This window comes from Oncorhynchus mykiss, chromosome 15 (genome assembly GCF_013265735.2).
Source record: "Oncorhynchus mykiss isolate Arlee chromosome 15, USDA_OmykA_1.1, whole genome shotgun sequence".
In the NCBI taxonomy this organism is placed as follows: domain Eukaryota; kingdom Metazoa; phylum Chordata; class Actinopteri; order Salmoniformes; family Salmonidae; genus Oncorhynchus; species Oncorhynchus mykiss.
In genome coordinates, this window is record NC_048579.1 from 69689828 (window position 1) to 69704999 (window position 15172).

The window sequence follows — 15172 nt, forward strand, 5'->3', positions numbered from 1 at the left end:
CACACGCACTGACACACGCACACACACACAGTTGTTATTCCCCAGAACCCGATGACACTAATGGCATAGAACTGGCCAGGGTAATTACCCAGAAAGCCAGGGTGAGATAGAATGATAGTTATGCAGGGGAGTTGTTGGTTCTAACATTGACCCATTTATCTGTCTGTCAGTCTGTGTCTGACTGTCTGTCAGTCCGTGTCTGTCTGTCAGTCCGTGTCTGGCTGTCTGTCAGTCCGTGTCTGGCTGTCTGCCTGTCAGTCCGTCCGTGCCTGTCGTCTGTCAGTCCGTGCCTGTCTGCCTGTCAGTCCGTGCCTGTCTGCCTGTCAGTCCGTGCCTGTCTGCCTGTCAGTCCGTGCCTGTCTGCCTGTCAGTCCGTGCCTGTCTGCCTGTCAGTCCGTGCCTGTCTGCCCGTCAGTCTTGTCTGCCGTTTGTCAGTCCGTGCCTGTTAGTCTGTGCCTGTCTGCCTGTCAGTCCGTGCCTGTCGTCTGTCAGTCTTGTCTGCCGTTTGTCAGTCCGTGCCTGTTAGTCTGTGCCTGTCTGTCGTCTGTCAGGCGGTGCCTGTCTGTCGTCTGTCAGTCCGTGCCTGTCTGTCTGTGCCTGTCTGTCAGTCTGTGCCTGTCTGTCAGTCTATGCCTGTCTGTCATCTGTCAGTCTATGCCTGTCTGTCATCTGTCAGTCTATGCCTGTCTGTCATCTGTCAGTCTGTGCCTGCCTGTCGTCTGTCAGTCCGTGTCTGTCTGTCTGCCTGCCTGTCTGCCTGCCTGCCTGTCTGCCTGTCTGTCTGTCTGCCTGCCTGTCTGTCTGTCTGTCTGAGGCCCAGCTTGAGAACACAGTAAAAACCAGCTGGATCCAGCAGAAACCCAAATAACAAAAGATAATGATTATGATATACTGTGTACGCAGCCTGTCACCCTGACAAACTAACAGATATTATGATGTACTGTGTACGCAGCCTGTCACCATGACAAACTAACAGATATTATGATATACTGTGTATGCAGCCTTTCACCATGACAAACTAACAGATATTATGATGTACTGTGTACGCAGCCTGTCACCATGACAAACTAACAGATATTATGATATACTGTGTATGCAGCCTGTCACCATGACAAACTAACAGATATTATGATGTACTGTGTACGCAGCCTGTCACCATGACAAACTAACAGATATTATGATATACTGTGTACGCAGCCTGTCACCATGACAAACTAACAGATATTATGATATACTGTGTATGCAGCCTGTCACCATGACAAACTAACAGATATTATGATATACTGTGTACGCAGCCTGTCACCATGACAAACTAACAGATATTATGATATACTGTGTATGCAGCCTGTCACCATGACAAACTAACAGATATTATGATATACTGTGTACGCAGCCTGTCACCCTGACAAACTAACAGATATTATGATATACTGTGTACGCAGCCTGTCACCATGACAAACTAACAGATATTATGATATACTGTGTACGCAGCCTGTCACCATGACAAACTAACAGATATTATGATATACTGTGTACGCAGCCTGTCACCATGACAAACTAACAGATATTATGATATACTGTGTACGCAGCCTGTCACCATGACAAACTAACAGATATTATGATATACTGTGTACGCAGCCTGTCACCATGACAAACTAACAGATATTATGATATACTGTGTACGCAGCTTGTCACCATGACAAACTGACAGATATTATGATATACTGTGTACGCAGCCTGTCACCATGATAAACTAACAGATATTATGATATACTGTGTATGCAGACTGTCACCCTGACAAACTAACAGATATTATGATATACTGTGTACGCAGCCTGTCACCATGACAAACTAACAGATATTATGATATACTGTGTATGCAGCCTGTCACCATGACAAACTAACAGTCTTAGCACATATTAAACAGTGTCTCTGGCCATTGGTGCAGAAAACAACCCATTTTACATGTAATTGGTGACTTAAATCTACATACAGTTTGGATACATTAAGCAGGTAGGTGAAAGTGCGTGTTCGTTCGGTGGCCTCCATTAAAACTTCATCAAGGTCAGGTCTCCTGACATAATTAAAGTCAGTTTGACCTTTGGGGTGGAAAATAACTTTCCATACTTCGAAACCTTTAAAAACTAATTCAACGCATGCTAGGGGGCAGTGTTCGGAAGTTCGGATGACTGACGTGCCCAAAGTAAACTGCCTGTTACTCAGGCCCAGAAGCTGGGATATGCATAGCTGGTAGCATTTGATAGAAAACACTCTGAAGTTTCAAAGACTGTTAAAATAATGTCTGTGAGTATAACAGAACTGATATGGCAGGTGAAAACCCGAGGAGAATCCATCTGAAATGTCTTTTTTTCGAGGTCACCACCCATTCAAATGCTTGTCTATGGGACATTCAAAGGAATTCCTCCCAGATTGCAGTTCCTATGGCTTCCACTAGATGTCAACAGTCTTTAGAAAGGGCTTCAGGTTTGTTTTTTGAAAAATTAGTTAGTAATTGAAGTTTTTCAAGGTGGCTCTCATTTGGACTGTAGTCTTGTGGAGCGTGGATGAGGTTGAGCACTCCGTTATTTATCTCCGGTATTGAACATATTACATTCTGTCTTAAATGTTATCATTTCTTTACATATTAGGGTACCTGAGGATTGATTTGAAACGTTGTTTGACTTGTTTGGACAAAGTTTATTGTTAACTTTGGGTTTCCTTTGTATGCATGTTGAACGAGTGGAACGGGTGGATTACTGAATCAAAACGAGCCAACTAAACTGACCTTTTTGTGATATAAAGGACTTTATCGAACAAAACAACCATTTGTTGTGTAATTGGGAGCCTTCGGATTGCAAACAGAGGAAGATCTTCAAAGGCAAGTGATTTATTTTAAATGCTATTTCTGACTTTTGTGACGCCTCCGCTGGTTTGGAAAATGTTTTAAATGCTTTTGTATACAGGGCGCTGTCCTCAGATAATCGCATGGTGTGCTTTCGTCGTAAAGCCTTTTTGAAATCTGACAAAGCGGTTGGATTAACAAGAAGTTAAGATTTTAAACAATGTAAGATAATTGTATTTTCATGAATGTTTAATATTACGATTTTTGTATTTTGAATATCGCGCTCTGCAATTTCACCGGATGTTGTCGAGGTGGGTCACTAGCACCCCACCTAGCCCAAGGAGGTTATTAAAGAGAAGCGTAGGGTCGTGTTCATTAGGGCACCAACGTTTGCAACGGAAAACAAAAATAAGCATTTCTAGTCCCAAACTGTTTGTCAGTTTTCCTTCTGCTGGAGACATAATGAACTTACCCAGTGTCCCTCCAGCGTAGCCAGCACCTCCTTCCCCAGCTTGATCTTTCCAGAGACCTGGTTCACACTGTCATTGTTACCCAAGAACGGCTGAAAAGAGAGGGGGAGGGTGGCGCTTTATGTTACAGCCCTGTTTAACCTGGTTCTTACCTGCTATTTACATGGCATCAAAGTGGAGACACGGTAACCATGTTACATGGCACCAATGGATCATTTCTGGTAATGACCTCAGAGAATCCAACCGTCTTGGTACCAAATGGGACATATTGATGCTTGTATCTCAAAAGAAACAACTGTATATATAGCTACTAATCTAACTATACTATTACTCTAGGTAGCTACCACTTCAACAAGTACTATATAAGTATTACCTGGTAAGTAGAAGGCTGTAAAATAAAGTGTTCCAGAAAGGAGGATTCATCACATTGGTGTTTTGAAGTTCAAGATGCAGCACATGGGTGGGTCAGGCAACCCTCCTCTTGGATAGGTACTGGGTATGCAGGCTTTTGTTCCAACCCCACTTTAAAACACCTGATTCAGGTGGTCCTGTTGAGCAGCTAATTAGCAGAATCAGTTGTGCTCCATTGGGGCTGGAGCCAAAGCCTGGAGGTGGGTCCTGTAGCTCTCCAAGATGAGGGTTGTCCCCCCCTCCCTCCCATCTACAGCTTCATTAGAGTTTATAGGACTAAAACTGCCTAATGCAGTTTGAAGCTTTTGTTCATTAAAGACTAAAAGCCAAATGATTGAGGATAGAGAACAAGTTATATCCTCCTACCTTGAGTTTGAACTCGAGCTGGGCACTGTATCCTGTCTTCTCACAGGCAATGGTGATCTGGCCAGCCAGCTCCAGAGTCATGGTGCCATACAGGATGCCTGAGAGAGGGAGGATAGTTACTATACACTACAGTAGAGATGGTGCCCTACAGAGGGAGGATAGTTAATATACACTACAGTAGAGATGGTGCCCTTCAGAGGGAGGATAGTTAATATACACTACAGTAGAGATGGTGCCCTACAGAGGGAGGATAGTTAATATACACTACAGTAGAGATGGTCCCCTACAGAGGGAGGATAGTTAGTATACACTACAGTAGAGATGGTGCCCTACAGAGGGAGGATAGTTAATATACACTACAGTAGAGATGGTGCCCTACAGAGGGAGGATAGTTACTATACACTACAGTAGAGATGGTGCCCTACAGAGGGAGGATAGTTAGTATACACTACAGTAGAGATGGTACCCTACAGAGGGAGGATAGTTAGTATACACTACAGTAGTGTGCAGTGTGAGGGTTTATTCCATTTAAATGAATTCCATTCAGGAAGTAAACTGACATTCTGATTCTAATGTTCCCCGTTCTTTTCATATTGACTGAGGTGAAATGGTATTGACCCCAACCCTGGTAGTGTGTGAATCAGGACTGATTAAGTTAGTAGTGAAGTATATTTCCAGTATTACAGACTTTCCAGTCAGTCTGTATGACTAGAGACGTCATGTTGAATCTACTTCCTATGTAGAAGAAAGGGAAGTGTTGCTTCAGGGTTGGGCTCAAGGCAGTCAATTCAGGAAGTGATTTGAATTTAAAATCCAAAATGTTTAATACTTCTGACATAAACAGCTTCTCCTTTTCAGATTATTAAGAAGTCATTAAAAATAGATGGACTCTTTTAATTATGGAATTGTAATTTTAGTTACTTCCTGAATTGACTGACTTCAATTTGAATTGAGCCCAACCCTGGCAAGCTTGCAATGAACATTAGGTGGGCATATATAATTCTAAGGGTATGAATGTAATGTGTGTTGCTTTCACAGTAAGACTCCAGTCAGTAAGAGGTCAGACCTTAATGCAATGTGTGTTGCTTTCACAGTAAGACTCCAGTCAGTAAAAGAGGCCAGACCTTAATGCAATGTGTGATGCTTTCACAGTAAGACTCCAGTCAGTAAGAGGTCAGACCTTAATGCAATGTGTGATGCTTTCACAGTAAGACTCCAGTCAGTAAGAGGTCAGACCTTAATGCAATGTGTGTTGCTTTCACAGTAAGACTCCAGTCAGTAAAATAGGTCAGACCTTAATGCAATGTGTGTTGCTTTCACAGTAAGACTCCAGTCAGTAAGAGGTCAGACCTTAATGCAATGTGTGTTGCTTTCACAGTAAGACTCCAGTCAGTAAGAGGTCAGACCTTAATGCAATGTGTGTTGCTTTCACAGTAAGACTCCAGTCAGTAAGAGGTCAGACCTTAATGCAATGTGTGTTGCTTTCACAGCAAGACTCCAGTCAGTAAGAGGTCAGACCTTTGCAGTGGGCGTAGGGCATGTTCATGACGTAGTCTTCTCCTCTGTTGAGAAAGGTGAGCCGAGCCTCTCCGTCCAATATGGCCGACAAGGAGTTTCCTGCAAAGAGACACATCGTCATGACAACATCCAGGAAAGGGTGTTAACACAGATATAACATTTGTTGGGTGCGCCTTTAAAATTATTATTATTTTTGTTTTCATCAGAAATGTGTTACCAAATATTCACTTCCCACTGTTAACTAGACAGGCCCGACGTATCTATCTATATGCATTTGCTGTTTGGTAGGTGTGTGTGTGTGTGTGTGTGTGTGTGTGTGTGTGTGTGTGTGTGTGTGTGTGTGTGTGTGTGTACATGAGTGTGTGTTGTACCGTAGAACTTGGACTTGGCCAGGATGCTTCCGCTGAGACAGAAGCCGTCCTTCCTGTTACTGACGTAGAACGCTGACACTGGAGGATGATGGGACACCTGACAGGGAGAGAAGGTGATTGGTCTAAGGTCAGGAGGACAGGTACTGGAAGCTAGCCCTGATCATAGCCAGTCTACCAGAAGATGTCATGTTGTAGAGTCTAGACCTTCTGAAAACCTATCACATTCCTTCTTTCATCCATCCACCAACCCGTCCAACCATCCACCAACCTGTCCACCCATCCATCCATCCATCCATCCATCCATCCATCCACCAACCCGTCAAACTATCCATCCATTCATCCACCAAACAATCCATTCACCAACCCATCCATCCACCAACCCGTCGATCCATCAAACTATCCATCCATCCATCCATCCATCCACCAACCCGTCGATCCATCAAACCATCCATCCATCATCCATCCACCAACCCATCCATCCATCCATCCATCCACCAACCCGTCCATCCATCCATCCATCCACCAACCCATCCATCCATCCACCAACCCGTCCATCCATCCATCGTCCATCCATCCACCAACCCGTCCATCCATCCATCCATCCACCCATCCATCCACCAACCCGTCGATCCATCCATCCACTCCCCCACACATCCATAATTTACATACTAACTACAACGTGAATCAATTGCTCTTATGTCAGATTAAAAACCCCAATCAGACAATCATATACTAGGGAGCAGTCTCCCTTCCTGGCTCTGTTACCTGTTCAGAAATGTAGAATGTCTTGCTGTTGGTCTTGCTATGGAGCCACATGCAGCGGTAGGTCTCACCGATGATGGGGTTATATGGCTTCTTCAGGCCCTGGTTTTCAGAAGGAGGAAAAACTGAGCTTTAGATAAGTCCGCTGAATGGTAGAGATACCGAGGGACATCTTGTCACATCCAGAACAGAGTCGTGTTCATTAGGCACCTAACAGAAGAAATGGACTGAAATAGAGGGACTACCAGGTCCTATCCAGTAAGAAACACTTACGTTTCTTTTTTAGAAAAATGTTTTCCACTGTTCTCCTAATGAACATGACCCTGCTGAAACTGTGATTTTAAGTGAATGTTCTAATCACCTGTGGCTTTTTGTAGAATCCAGAGATATACCACTTCACTACTTTCTTCATCCTGTTGTAGGCATTCTCCTCCACAGCTGCCCTGGAAATGATCAACAACAAATCGCAATGAGGACCTAAATCAGGTTAAAGATACATCTTTCTGAATATTTGTCTGTATCTTTGGCAGGTCTGACTGTACTGTCCTACTATATAAGACCTTTGATTGGTCAGCTTGGTAGTAATGTCCTACTATATAAGACCTTTGATTGGTCAGCTTGGTAGTACTGTCCTACTATATAAGACCTTTGATTGGTCAGCTTGGTAGTACTGTTCTACTATATAAGACCTTTGATTGGTCAGCTTGGTAGTACTGTCCTACTATATAAGACCTTTGATTGGTCAGCTTGGTAGTACTGTTCTACTATATAAGACCTTTGATTGGTCAGCTTGGTAGTACTGTCCTACTATATAAGACCTTTGATTGGTCAGCTTGGTAGTACTGTCCCAGCAGGCAATACTAGTTCAAATGACATCATTACAACCGTAGTACTGACTCAGAGAGGAAGTCAGGATGGTAGTAGTACTGACTCAGAGAGGAAGTCAGCATGGTAGCAATACTGACTCAGAGAGGAAGTCGGCATGGTAGCAGTACTGACTCAGAGAGAAAGTCAGCATGGTAGTAGTACTGACTCAGAAAGGAAGTCAGCATGGTAGCAGTACTGACTCAGAGAGGAAGTCAGCATGGTAGCAGTACTTACTCAGAGAGGAAGTCAGCATGGTAGCAGTACTGACTCAGAGAGGAAGTCAGCATGGTAGCAGTACTGACTCAGAGAGGAAGTCAGCATGGTAGAAATACTGACTCAGAGAGGAAGTCAGCATGGTAGCAGGATTGACTCAGAGAGGAAGTCAGCATGGTAGCAGTACTGACTCAGAGAGGAAGTCAGCATGGTAGAAATACTGACTCAGAGAGGAAGTCAGCATGGTAGCAGGATTGACTCAGAGAGGAAGTCAGCATGGTAGAAATACTGACTCAGAGAGGAAGTCAGCATGGTAGCAGGATTGACTCAGAGAGGAAGTCAGCATGGTAGCAGTACTGACTCAGAGAGGAAGTCAGCATGGTAGCAGTACTGACTCAGAGAGGAAGTCGGCATGGTAGTAGTACTTACTCAGAGAGGAAGTCAGAATGGTAGTAGTACTGACTCAGAGAGGAAGTCAGCATGGTAGCAGTACTTACTCAGAGAGGAAGTCAGCATGGTAGCAGTACTGACTCAGAGAGGAATTCGGCATGGTAGTAGTACTTACTCAGAGAGGAAGTCAGAATGGTAGTAGTACTGACTCAGAGAGGAAGTCAGCATGGTAGCAGTACTTACTCAGAGAGGAAGTCAGCATGGTAGTAGTAGTCGGACAGCTTGTCCAGGAAGGAGCGTGGCTCCAGGATGAAGGTGGGCAGGACCACTTTAGACAGGTCCATCCCAGGCCTGACCTGCTTCAGCAGCGTCCAGATCAGAGACTTATTCTCCTCCGACACCGTCTCTGTCTGGGAGGCCTCACCAGCCTGGAACACACACATATAAAGGTTTGGTGATTTACTGTACACACCACACACACTTTCATATTGCAATGAATTCTGGGGTTAGTCCTGACCGGGTCTTGAAGCCGCTTCAGCAACTGTAAAGCCAACATCGTAGCTGTTGCGCCAAGAGATCCACACCTGTTGATGAGGTTGCTAGGTGATGGGCTATGTAAGGTCACAGTATTCACATAGGGTTGGAGTATATGATATGACTATATGATACAAGCACATTATGGAGTTGCTCCAACGTGATATTATTCAGTATGAACATCTCTCCGGTCTGAAAAACTTCATCAGTTATCAATCAGTTCATTATTCACATCTTTGCTCTTCCCATTTCATCATCTGCTGGCTGTATAATTCCAGCTATCGAAAATGACAATTCTAATTCACCACAGAACAGCTGGGAGGGATTTCACGCAGGCAGGCATACAAGCACAAACACCCCCCCCTTTCAACTATAATTTCTTCATGCCCTGCCTGTGGCACTTGGCTAAGGCTATATTAATAGGGCTGAAGATTTCAGAATCATGAACAAATTATTGACGAATCTCCATCAAACCTCTGAAGACTTGTTGTAAGTCCAATCCTAATGGAATACGGTCTTGTCACGTATAACATTCTACATACTGCAGCAGAACTGTGGCGGAAGAGATGCACGTCCTGATTACTTGTCTATTGCAATTTAGGTTCCAACGTGTCAGAATAAAAGAGGTTAGACAATGGGACATAAGACAGAGATAGAGGGTTAGAGAGAGATCACAGACAGGCTGATTTAAGGGCTGTCTGAGGCTTCACTCTGATGACTGCTGCCCACACACACCACTCTTGATGGACGCCTCGACTCTGCTCCTTTCACTTCTCGTTCACAAAGTGTGGCGGCAGCTAGCCTAGCGGTTAAGACTGTTGGGCCAGTAACTGAAATGTCTCTGGTTCGAATCCTCGAGCTGGCAAGGTGGAAAAATCTGCCGTTCTGCCCTTGAGCAAGGCAGTTAACCCCCAACAACATCTGCTCCCCGGGCGCCGATGATGTCAATTAAGGCAGCCCCCCACACCTCTCTGATTCAGAATTCATTCAGTTCCCAGTATCATCTAACTCTTCCTCATCTTAAACGAAGGTTTATCAAGTGTTCCCACTGTGTTCAAGGAAATGCCACTTATTTTCTCTTAAGAATATTCTCTGAGGTCTTAAATCTTAAAAAATAACAAATCAAGCGGATTCTCTTCAATGTTACTGAGTCAAACTTTCCTTGGGGGAAAATTCTCACATCGCTAGTCCAATCAGATGCATTTATACAGAGTAAGCTGGGCTCAGTACCCCTGACCAATAAGAGCCAGCGGTACTGACTACGCTCATCATCATTCTTCACCTCTCCCAGCTCCTCGTGGGACTGTTCCAGGTACGGAGTCTCCCGCAGGGCCTCGTTGGGGTCAAGGTCAATGTAGGAGTCATCCTGACGTTCCGACGTGTCACTGTCACTCTCCTCGCTCTTCCCCAGACCCTCCACGTCTGACTCCTCGTGGTCCTGCTCCCCCTCCCGGTCCGACTTGTCTGAGTACAGGTCAGGGTCCTTGAACTGGTCACTGTCGTTGAACCTAGTGGGAATAACAAGGAGGATGGATTCAAAGGACAGTTCACACTAAACACTTTTTCTGCAAAACACAATCATCACAGTTTTTGCTCTGCACTGAAAGTGCATCTAGCTGCTGAAATGCAAAACAAATTGGTATTGTACTAACAGTGGACTAATGAACAAAATACTGAAAGATAACTTGCCATTACCACTACCAATAGCACGGTGTAGGAATACAGAGCTCCTCATGCCTTACTGCATAAAGGTTTTTTTGAGCAATCCCTGCAGAGTTGACAAAAGCACAGAAATTCTCCACAGCAGCCAAATCCCCCAGTACAACACAGATCCTTTGAAAGTTCAAAGCCTCAAGAAGACAGTGCTCTCCTCTCGAAAAGGAGAACACATGCAATCTTTACAAGCTACAATCAACTACGATGCATTCACAGATAACAGATACAACCAGTCAGACAACCAGTCGTCTCAGGGGAAATGTATCCTCGCAAAGCACATGGAAATAGACCACAAGCGCTCAAACAGACTGCAGACGAGAGTAGAATAAAGATTTGCTGCTCCAGTTAGAGACACAGAGAGATGGGTTCAGGCCAGGCTTGTAACAGCTCCACATTCAAATAGACATCTAATCATGGTCTTCAGTCTGAAGTGAGTCATGGGTGTTGCTGCAGAGGCTGGAACCAGAGCTTGCATACCCAGTAGCTCTCCAGAGGACTTTTCACACTACTGAGCTGTACCGCGCTGGCCTGGTTACACATCCAACATAGTTGAACCCTGCTGAGGAGGACAGTTTGGTATTAAAACATCTGAGCCAGCGCAGTTTGACGAGGGTTGTCAGAATAGAGTTGGAGAGCCGTGGCTGGGCTAGAGCAGAGAGACCGTACTGTAGGCTGGGCTAGAGCAGAGAGACCGTACTGTAGGCTGGGCTAGAGCAGAGAGACCGTACTGTAGGCTGGGCTAGAGCAGAGAGACCGTACTGTAGGCTGGGCTAGAGCAGAGAGATCGTACTGTAGGCTGGGCTAGAGCAGAGAGACCATACTGTAGGCTGGGCTAGAGCAGAGAGACCATACTGTAGGCTGGGCTAGAGCAGAGAGACCGTACTGTAGGCTGGGCTAGAGCAGAGAGACCGTACTGTAGGCTGGGCTAGAGCAGAGAGACCGTACTGTAGGCTGGACTAGAGCAGAGAGACCGTACTGTAGGCTGGGCTAGAGCAGAGAGACCATACTGTAGGCTGGGCTAGAGCAGAGAGACCGTACTGTAGGCTGGGCTAGAGCAGAGAGACCGTACTGTAGACTGGGAAGACTCACTGGAAACCCTGCATGTTGTGGGCTCTCAGCAGGCTGTAGAAGTTAATTTGGGAGCTCTCCCCGGCCGTGCTGGCCAGCTCCTCCTTGCCCTCGCGGATCATGGTCCGCTTCAGGAGGCCGGAGCACTTCAGAGCCAGCTCCAGAGCATCCATCCAACAACGGCCTGGTGGAGAGGAGACAGGGGAGTTGACAGGCTACACTAGAGTCCTACACACATACAGATAACCACACACACATGGAAGAACACACATACAGATAACCACACCCACATGGAAGAACAGGAAACACATACAGATAACCACACCCACATGGAAGAACACACATACAGATAACCACACCCACATGGAAGAACACACATACAGATAACCACACCCACATGGAAGAACACACATACAGATAACCACACCCACATGGAAGAACAGGAAACACTTGCACGCACGCACGCACGGAAGAACAGGAAACGCGCGCGCGCGCACGCACGCACGCACGCACACACACACACACACACAGCACAGATTGCAGACACTAAAGCATTCAATACCGTCTGACTCAGAGGTGGCACGGAAGATGAGGTGGCTGCCAGGTAATGGCTGTGTGATGGAACCCACCGCCTCTCCTTTAGGACCCTGACACACGGAGAGAGAGTGAGAGAGAAAGAGAGAGAGAGAGAGGAGGAGAGGGGAGAGAGAGAGAGAGAGAGAGGAGGAGAGGGGGGAGAGAGAGAGAGAGAGAGGAGGAGAGGGGAGAGAGAGAGAGAGAGAGAGAGAGAGAGAGAGAGAGAGAGGGTTTGGTAAACATCCACTCTGGAACATTATACTACCACTATGGCACTGACAGCTATCACCAAGCCAAAGCCCATGGGAAGGTGTGTGTGTGTGTGTGTGTGTGCGTGTGTAGCTGAACATGAGTCCTCACATTCCCCTAGGGTGAAAGAATGGGTCCTGTTGGCAAGTCCCTTTGACAACACTGATGTCCAGTTTGGCCGTCCAATAGGGAGGGAGTTTTGTTTAACAATCCCTTTATTGATTGGTTGGAGGGTCATTCATATGGTGTACATGCATCCTAATGGCACCATACTCTGGTTCTTATTATGTAAATATTCTGTAAGTAAGCATTTCACGTTAAGGTCAACACCTGTTGTATTCGGCGCATGTGACAAATAAAATGTGATTTGATATTCCTATTAAGTGCATTACTTTTGACTAGGGCCCATTGATGCCATTTGGGATAAACCCAAAGTCCATTTTACAGTGGTAAGGGTGTGATATGTCATGCGTACTAAAGACAAAAGGTTTAGGGCAGGGTTCCCCAACTGGGGCCAGCAGGTGGTTTTATTTGACCTCCCAAACATTTTTGATTTTTTTTTTTAGATATTCTTCATTGTTGGACATAAAATAATGGTAATCTCCAATTGATTTTTAATTAGGAAATCTGTTCTCAAGTATAAAATAGAGATGTGATCGTAAGCAGATGTAAGCAAGGTTTGAAATGATGATGTTTTAGTCAAATATTATATCTGTTTGGGCTTCTCGCGGTCAATTTGCAGTCTACTAATTATTAGTAATTATGTTCCGACCCCCCGACCAGTCACTCAACAATAATAAAAGCATCCCAGGGCTGAATTTAGTGGATGATCCCTGGTCGAGGGGGTATCGTTACACTGTCACTACTACCCTCACTACATATTTACATGTTAGATGAAACAGTGCTGTCACTCTAACTGAGATTTACACTGTGACAATTTCACACAGAGAGGAACCTAATGTGATGAAGCAGGCAAAACATGCAGTGATTATGATTTGAAATGTGAAGAACCTTCAACTAGACTATTTAAATGTTAATTGTGTGCATCATTATGTTCACATTCTTATTGACATGGGAGGAAAAGGGGGTATTTAATTGACACGAAAGAAGCAGAACTTTGACCCGGATGTGAAGGATGGAGCACGTCTGGCTAATTAAAAGGTTTAATCTTGTTGTAATTGAATAGCCTTGAGCACCAGTCTCTTTAGCTAACCTTGCACTCCTTGCCATTGGCAAAGACATTGGCCTTTCGGCAATCTCAACGTTCAATATGAGCTGGATTTACAGCAGAGGAGCTCATAGACGGGTTAGTTGACAACGTCACAAAAACAATGTGCACGCTTCAATGGGGCAGAAGTCTGTGAGATGTTGAGATTCTGGAAGGTCAAATAGCGAGCTACAATGACAAGAAGCTACCATGTGGGGAATTGTAACTGGCTCGTTTCAGCTTATTTCTTGATACCATATCTTGTTTTGAGGTGTTTTGACTGATTTCATGGCAATGCTAATAGGGCACAAATGTGCTATCTAGCTAAACAACAACTTTAACAATATATATGAGAGACAAGTGCTCGTTATGCAAATGTATTTGTTCTCAATAAACACTGGAGCTGAACTATAGTTAACATGTGGTCAACAATCTAATCCAACCCGTCTGTTTGTCCCATAGTTGTGCAGGCGACCCTTTTGTTTCTAAACAACCAACCCCTCTATTGGTGGTTGGAAATAACATTAACATTTTCCATGAAAACATGTAGAGCCTCGAAAAACGAATATGAATTTATAACAAAGTCAAAAACAAACATTAAGCTGTTAGCTAGACAAGTTGTACTAAGAAGTTTTGTGGTTGGAATTGCAGTATGTATTTAGATGTGAGCCAGCAACTTTTGAAGACTGGTGTTGCTTGGACAAACAAAACACGGTTGCTTAGCAACAGGATACAAACAGGATACAAACTCGGCAACAGGATACAAACTCGGGTAGCTGTAAAAAGGATGGAATCAGGATCAAGAGAAAATGATTGAATGTTCACAAGTGAAGATGGCAGAAAGGCCATGGAGTAGGGAGTGGATTAGCTAAAGAGAGCGGTACTCAGGTTAGTCAGTTAATGTCTGAACAAAAATGTACTTAGGCAGTATTATACCAGAGTATTATACCAGTGTGCAGACAGATTTATGTTTTTGTTCTACATTATCCTGTCTGATCCAGCATTTGGGACAAAGGGCTTTTACAGATGTGCACATACCACTCCATTAAATGAAATGATGTCTCCCTTAACTAAAGGCCATTGTGCAGGTCTATTAGAAACTCTATCGCTCTCCGTCTTATCATCATTATTATCTGAAGTTGTGGAAGCCATCGCCCAACAGATCACCTTGAATTAGTTGTTGTTGTTTTTAAAAGAGACTTTGAGACGCTGTTCTAATGAAAAGCTCTATATAAAATAAATGTACTATTTTTATTACCTTGACTGCCCAGATGGACTGCTCCAGCGGGTGGAAGAGTTTGAAACAGAAGCCGTCCTTCTTTGAGGGTCTCTCGATGAGCTCGCAGGCGTTGAGCAGCACCGTGCCCACCCACTGGCCGTTCTTATGGGTCTTGTAGATGAGAAGAACCCCCGGCTTCAGCACACACCACAGCTTGGTCCAGCTCTTCAGAGTACCCCGGATCTGAGGAGCAGACACGTGGCCAAACACAGACACTCAGACATAAAATACACCAAATATCATCATGTCAAATAAACTATGTTAAAATATATATTTATTTTGTTGGAAACTTCTATCAACAAGGGCACTTGTGAAAATTCTGGAGGAACTTCA

At 44.6% G+C, this 15172-nt stretch overlaps 1 protein-coding gene across 6 annotated transcripts in view; it reads right to left on the minus strand.

Moving 5' to 3' along the window:
• Window positions 1-15172, minus strand: part of LOC110500965 (oxysterol-binding protein-related protein 8) — a 151590-nt gene that overhangs the window by 11650 nt on the left and 124768 nt on the right. For all 6 annotated transcript variants that reach the window (XM_036945132.1, XM_036945131.1, XM_036945130.1 and 3 more), the window contains 11 exons: window positions 14819-15022; window positions 12091-12175; window positions 11550-11712; window positions 10027-10252; window positions 8454-8638; window positions 7102-7183; window positions 6744-6842; window positions 5979-6075; window positions 5608-5706; window positions 4090-4187; window positions 3315-3404 (listed from right to left, as the gene is read on the minus strand). In XM_036945132.1, coding sequence (XP_036801027.1) covers window positions 3315-3404; window positions 4090-4187; window positions 5608-5706; window positions 5979-6075; window positions 6744-6842; window positions 7102-7183; window positions 8454-8638; window positions 10027-10252; window positions 11550-11712; window positions 12091-12175; window positions 14819-15022 — 1428 coding nt within the window. The remainder of the gene's footprint in view (window positions 1-3314; window positions 3405-4089; window positions 4188-5607; window positions 5707-5978; window positions 6076-6743; window positions 6843-7101; window positions 7184-8453; window positions 8639-10026; window positions 10253-11549; window positions 11713-12090; window positions 12176-14818; window positions 15023-15172) is intronic.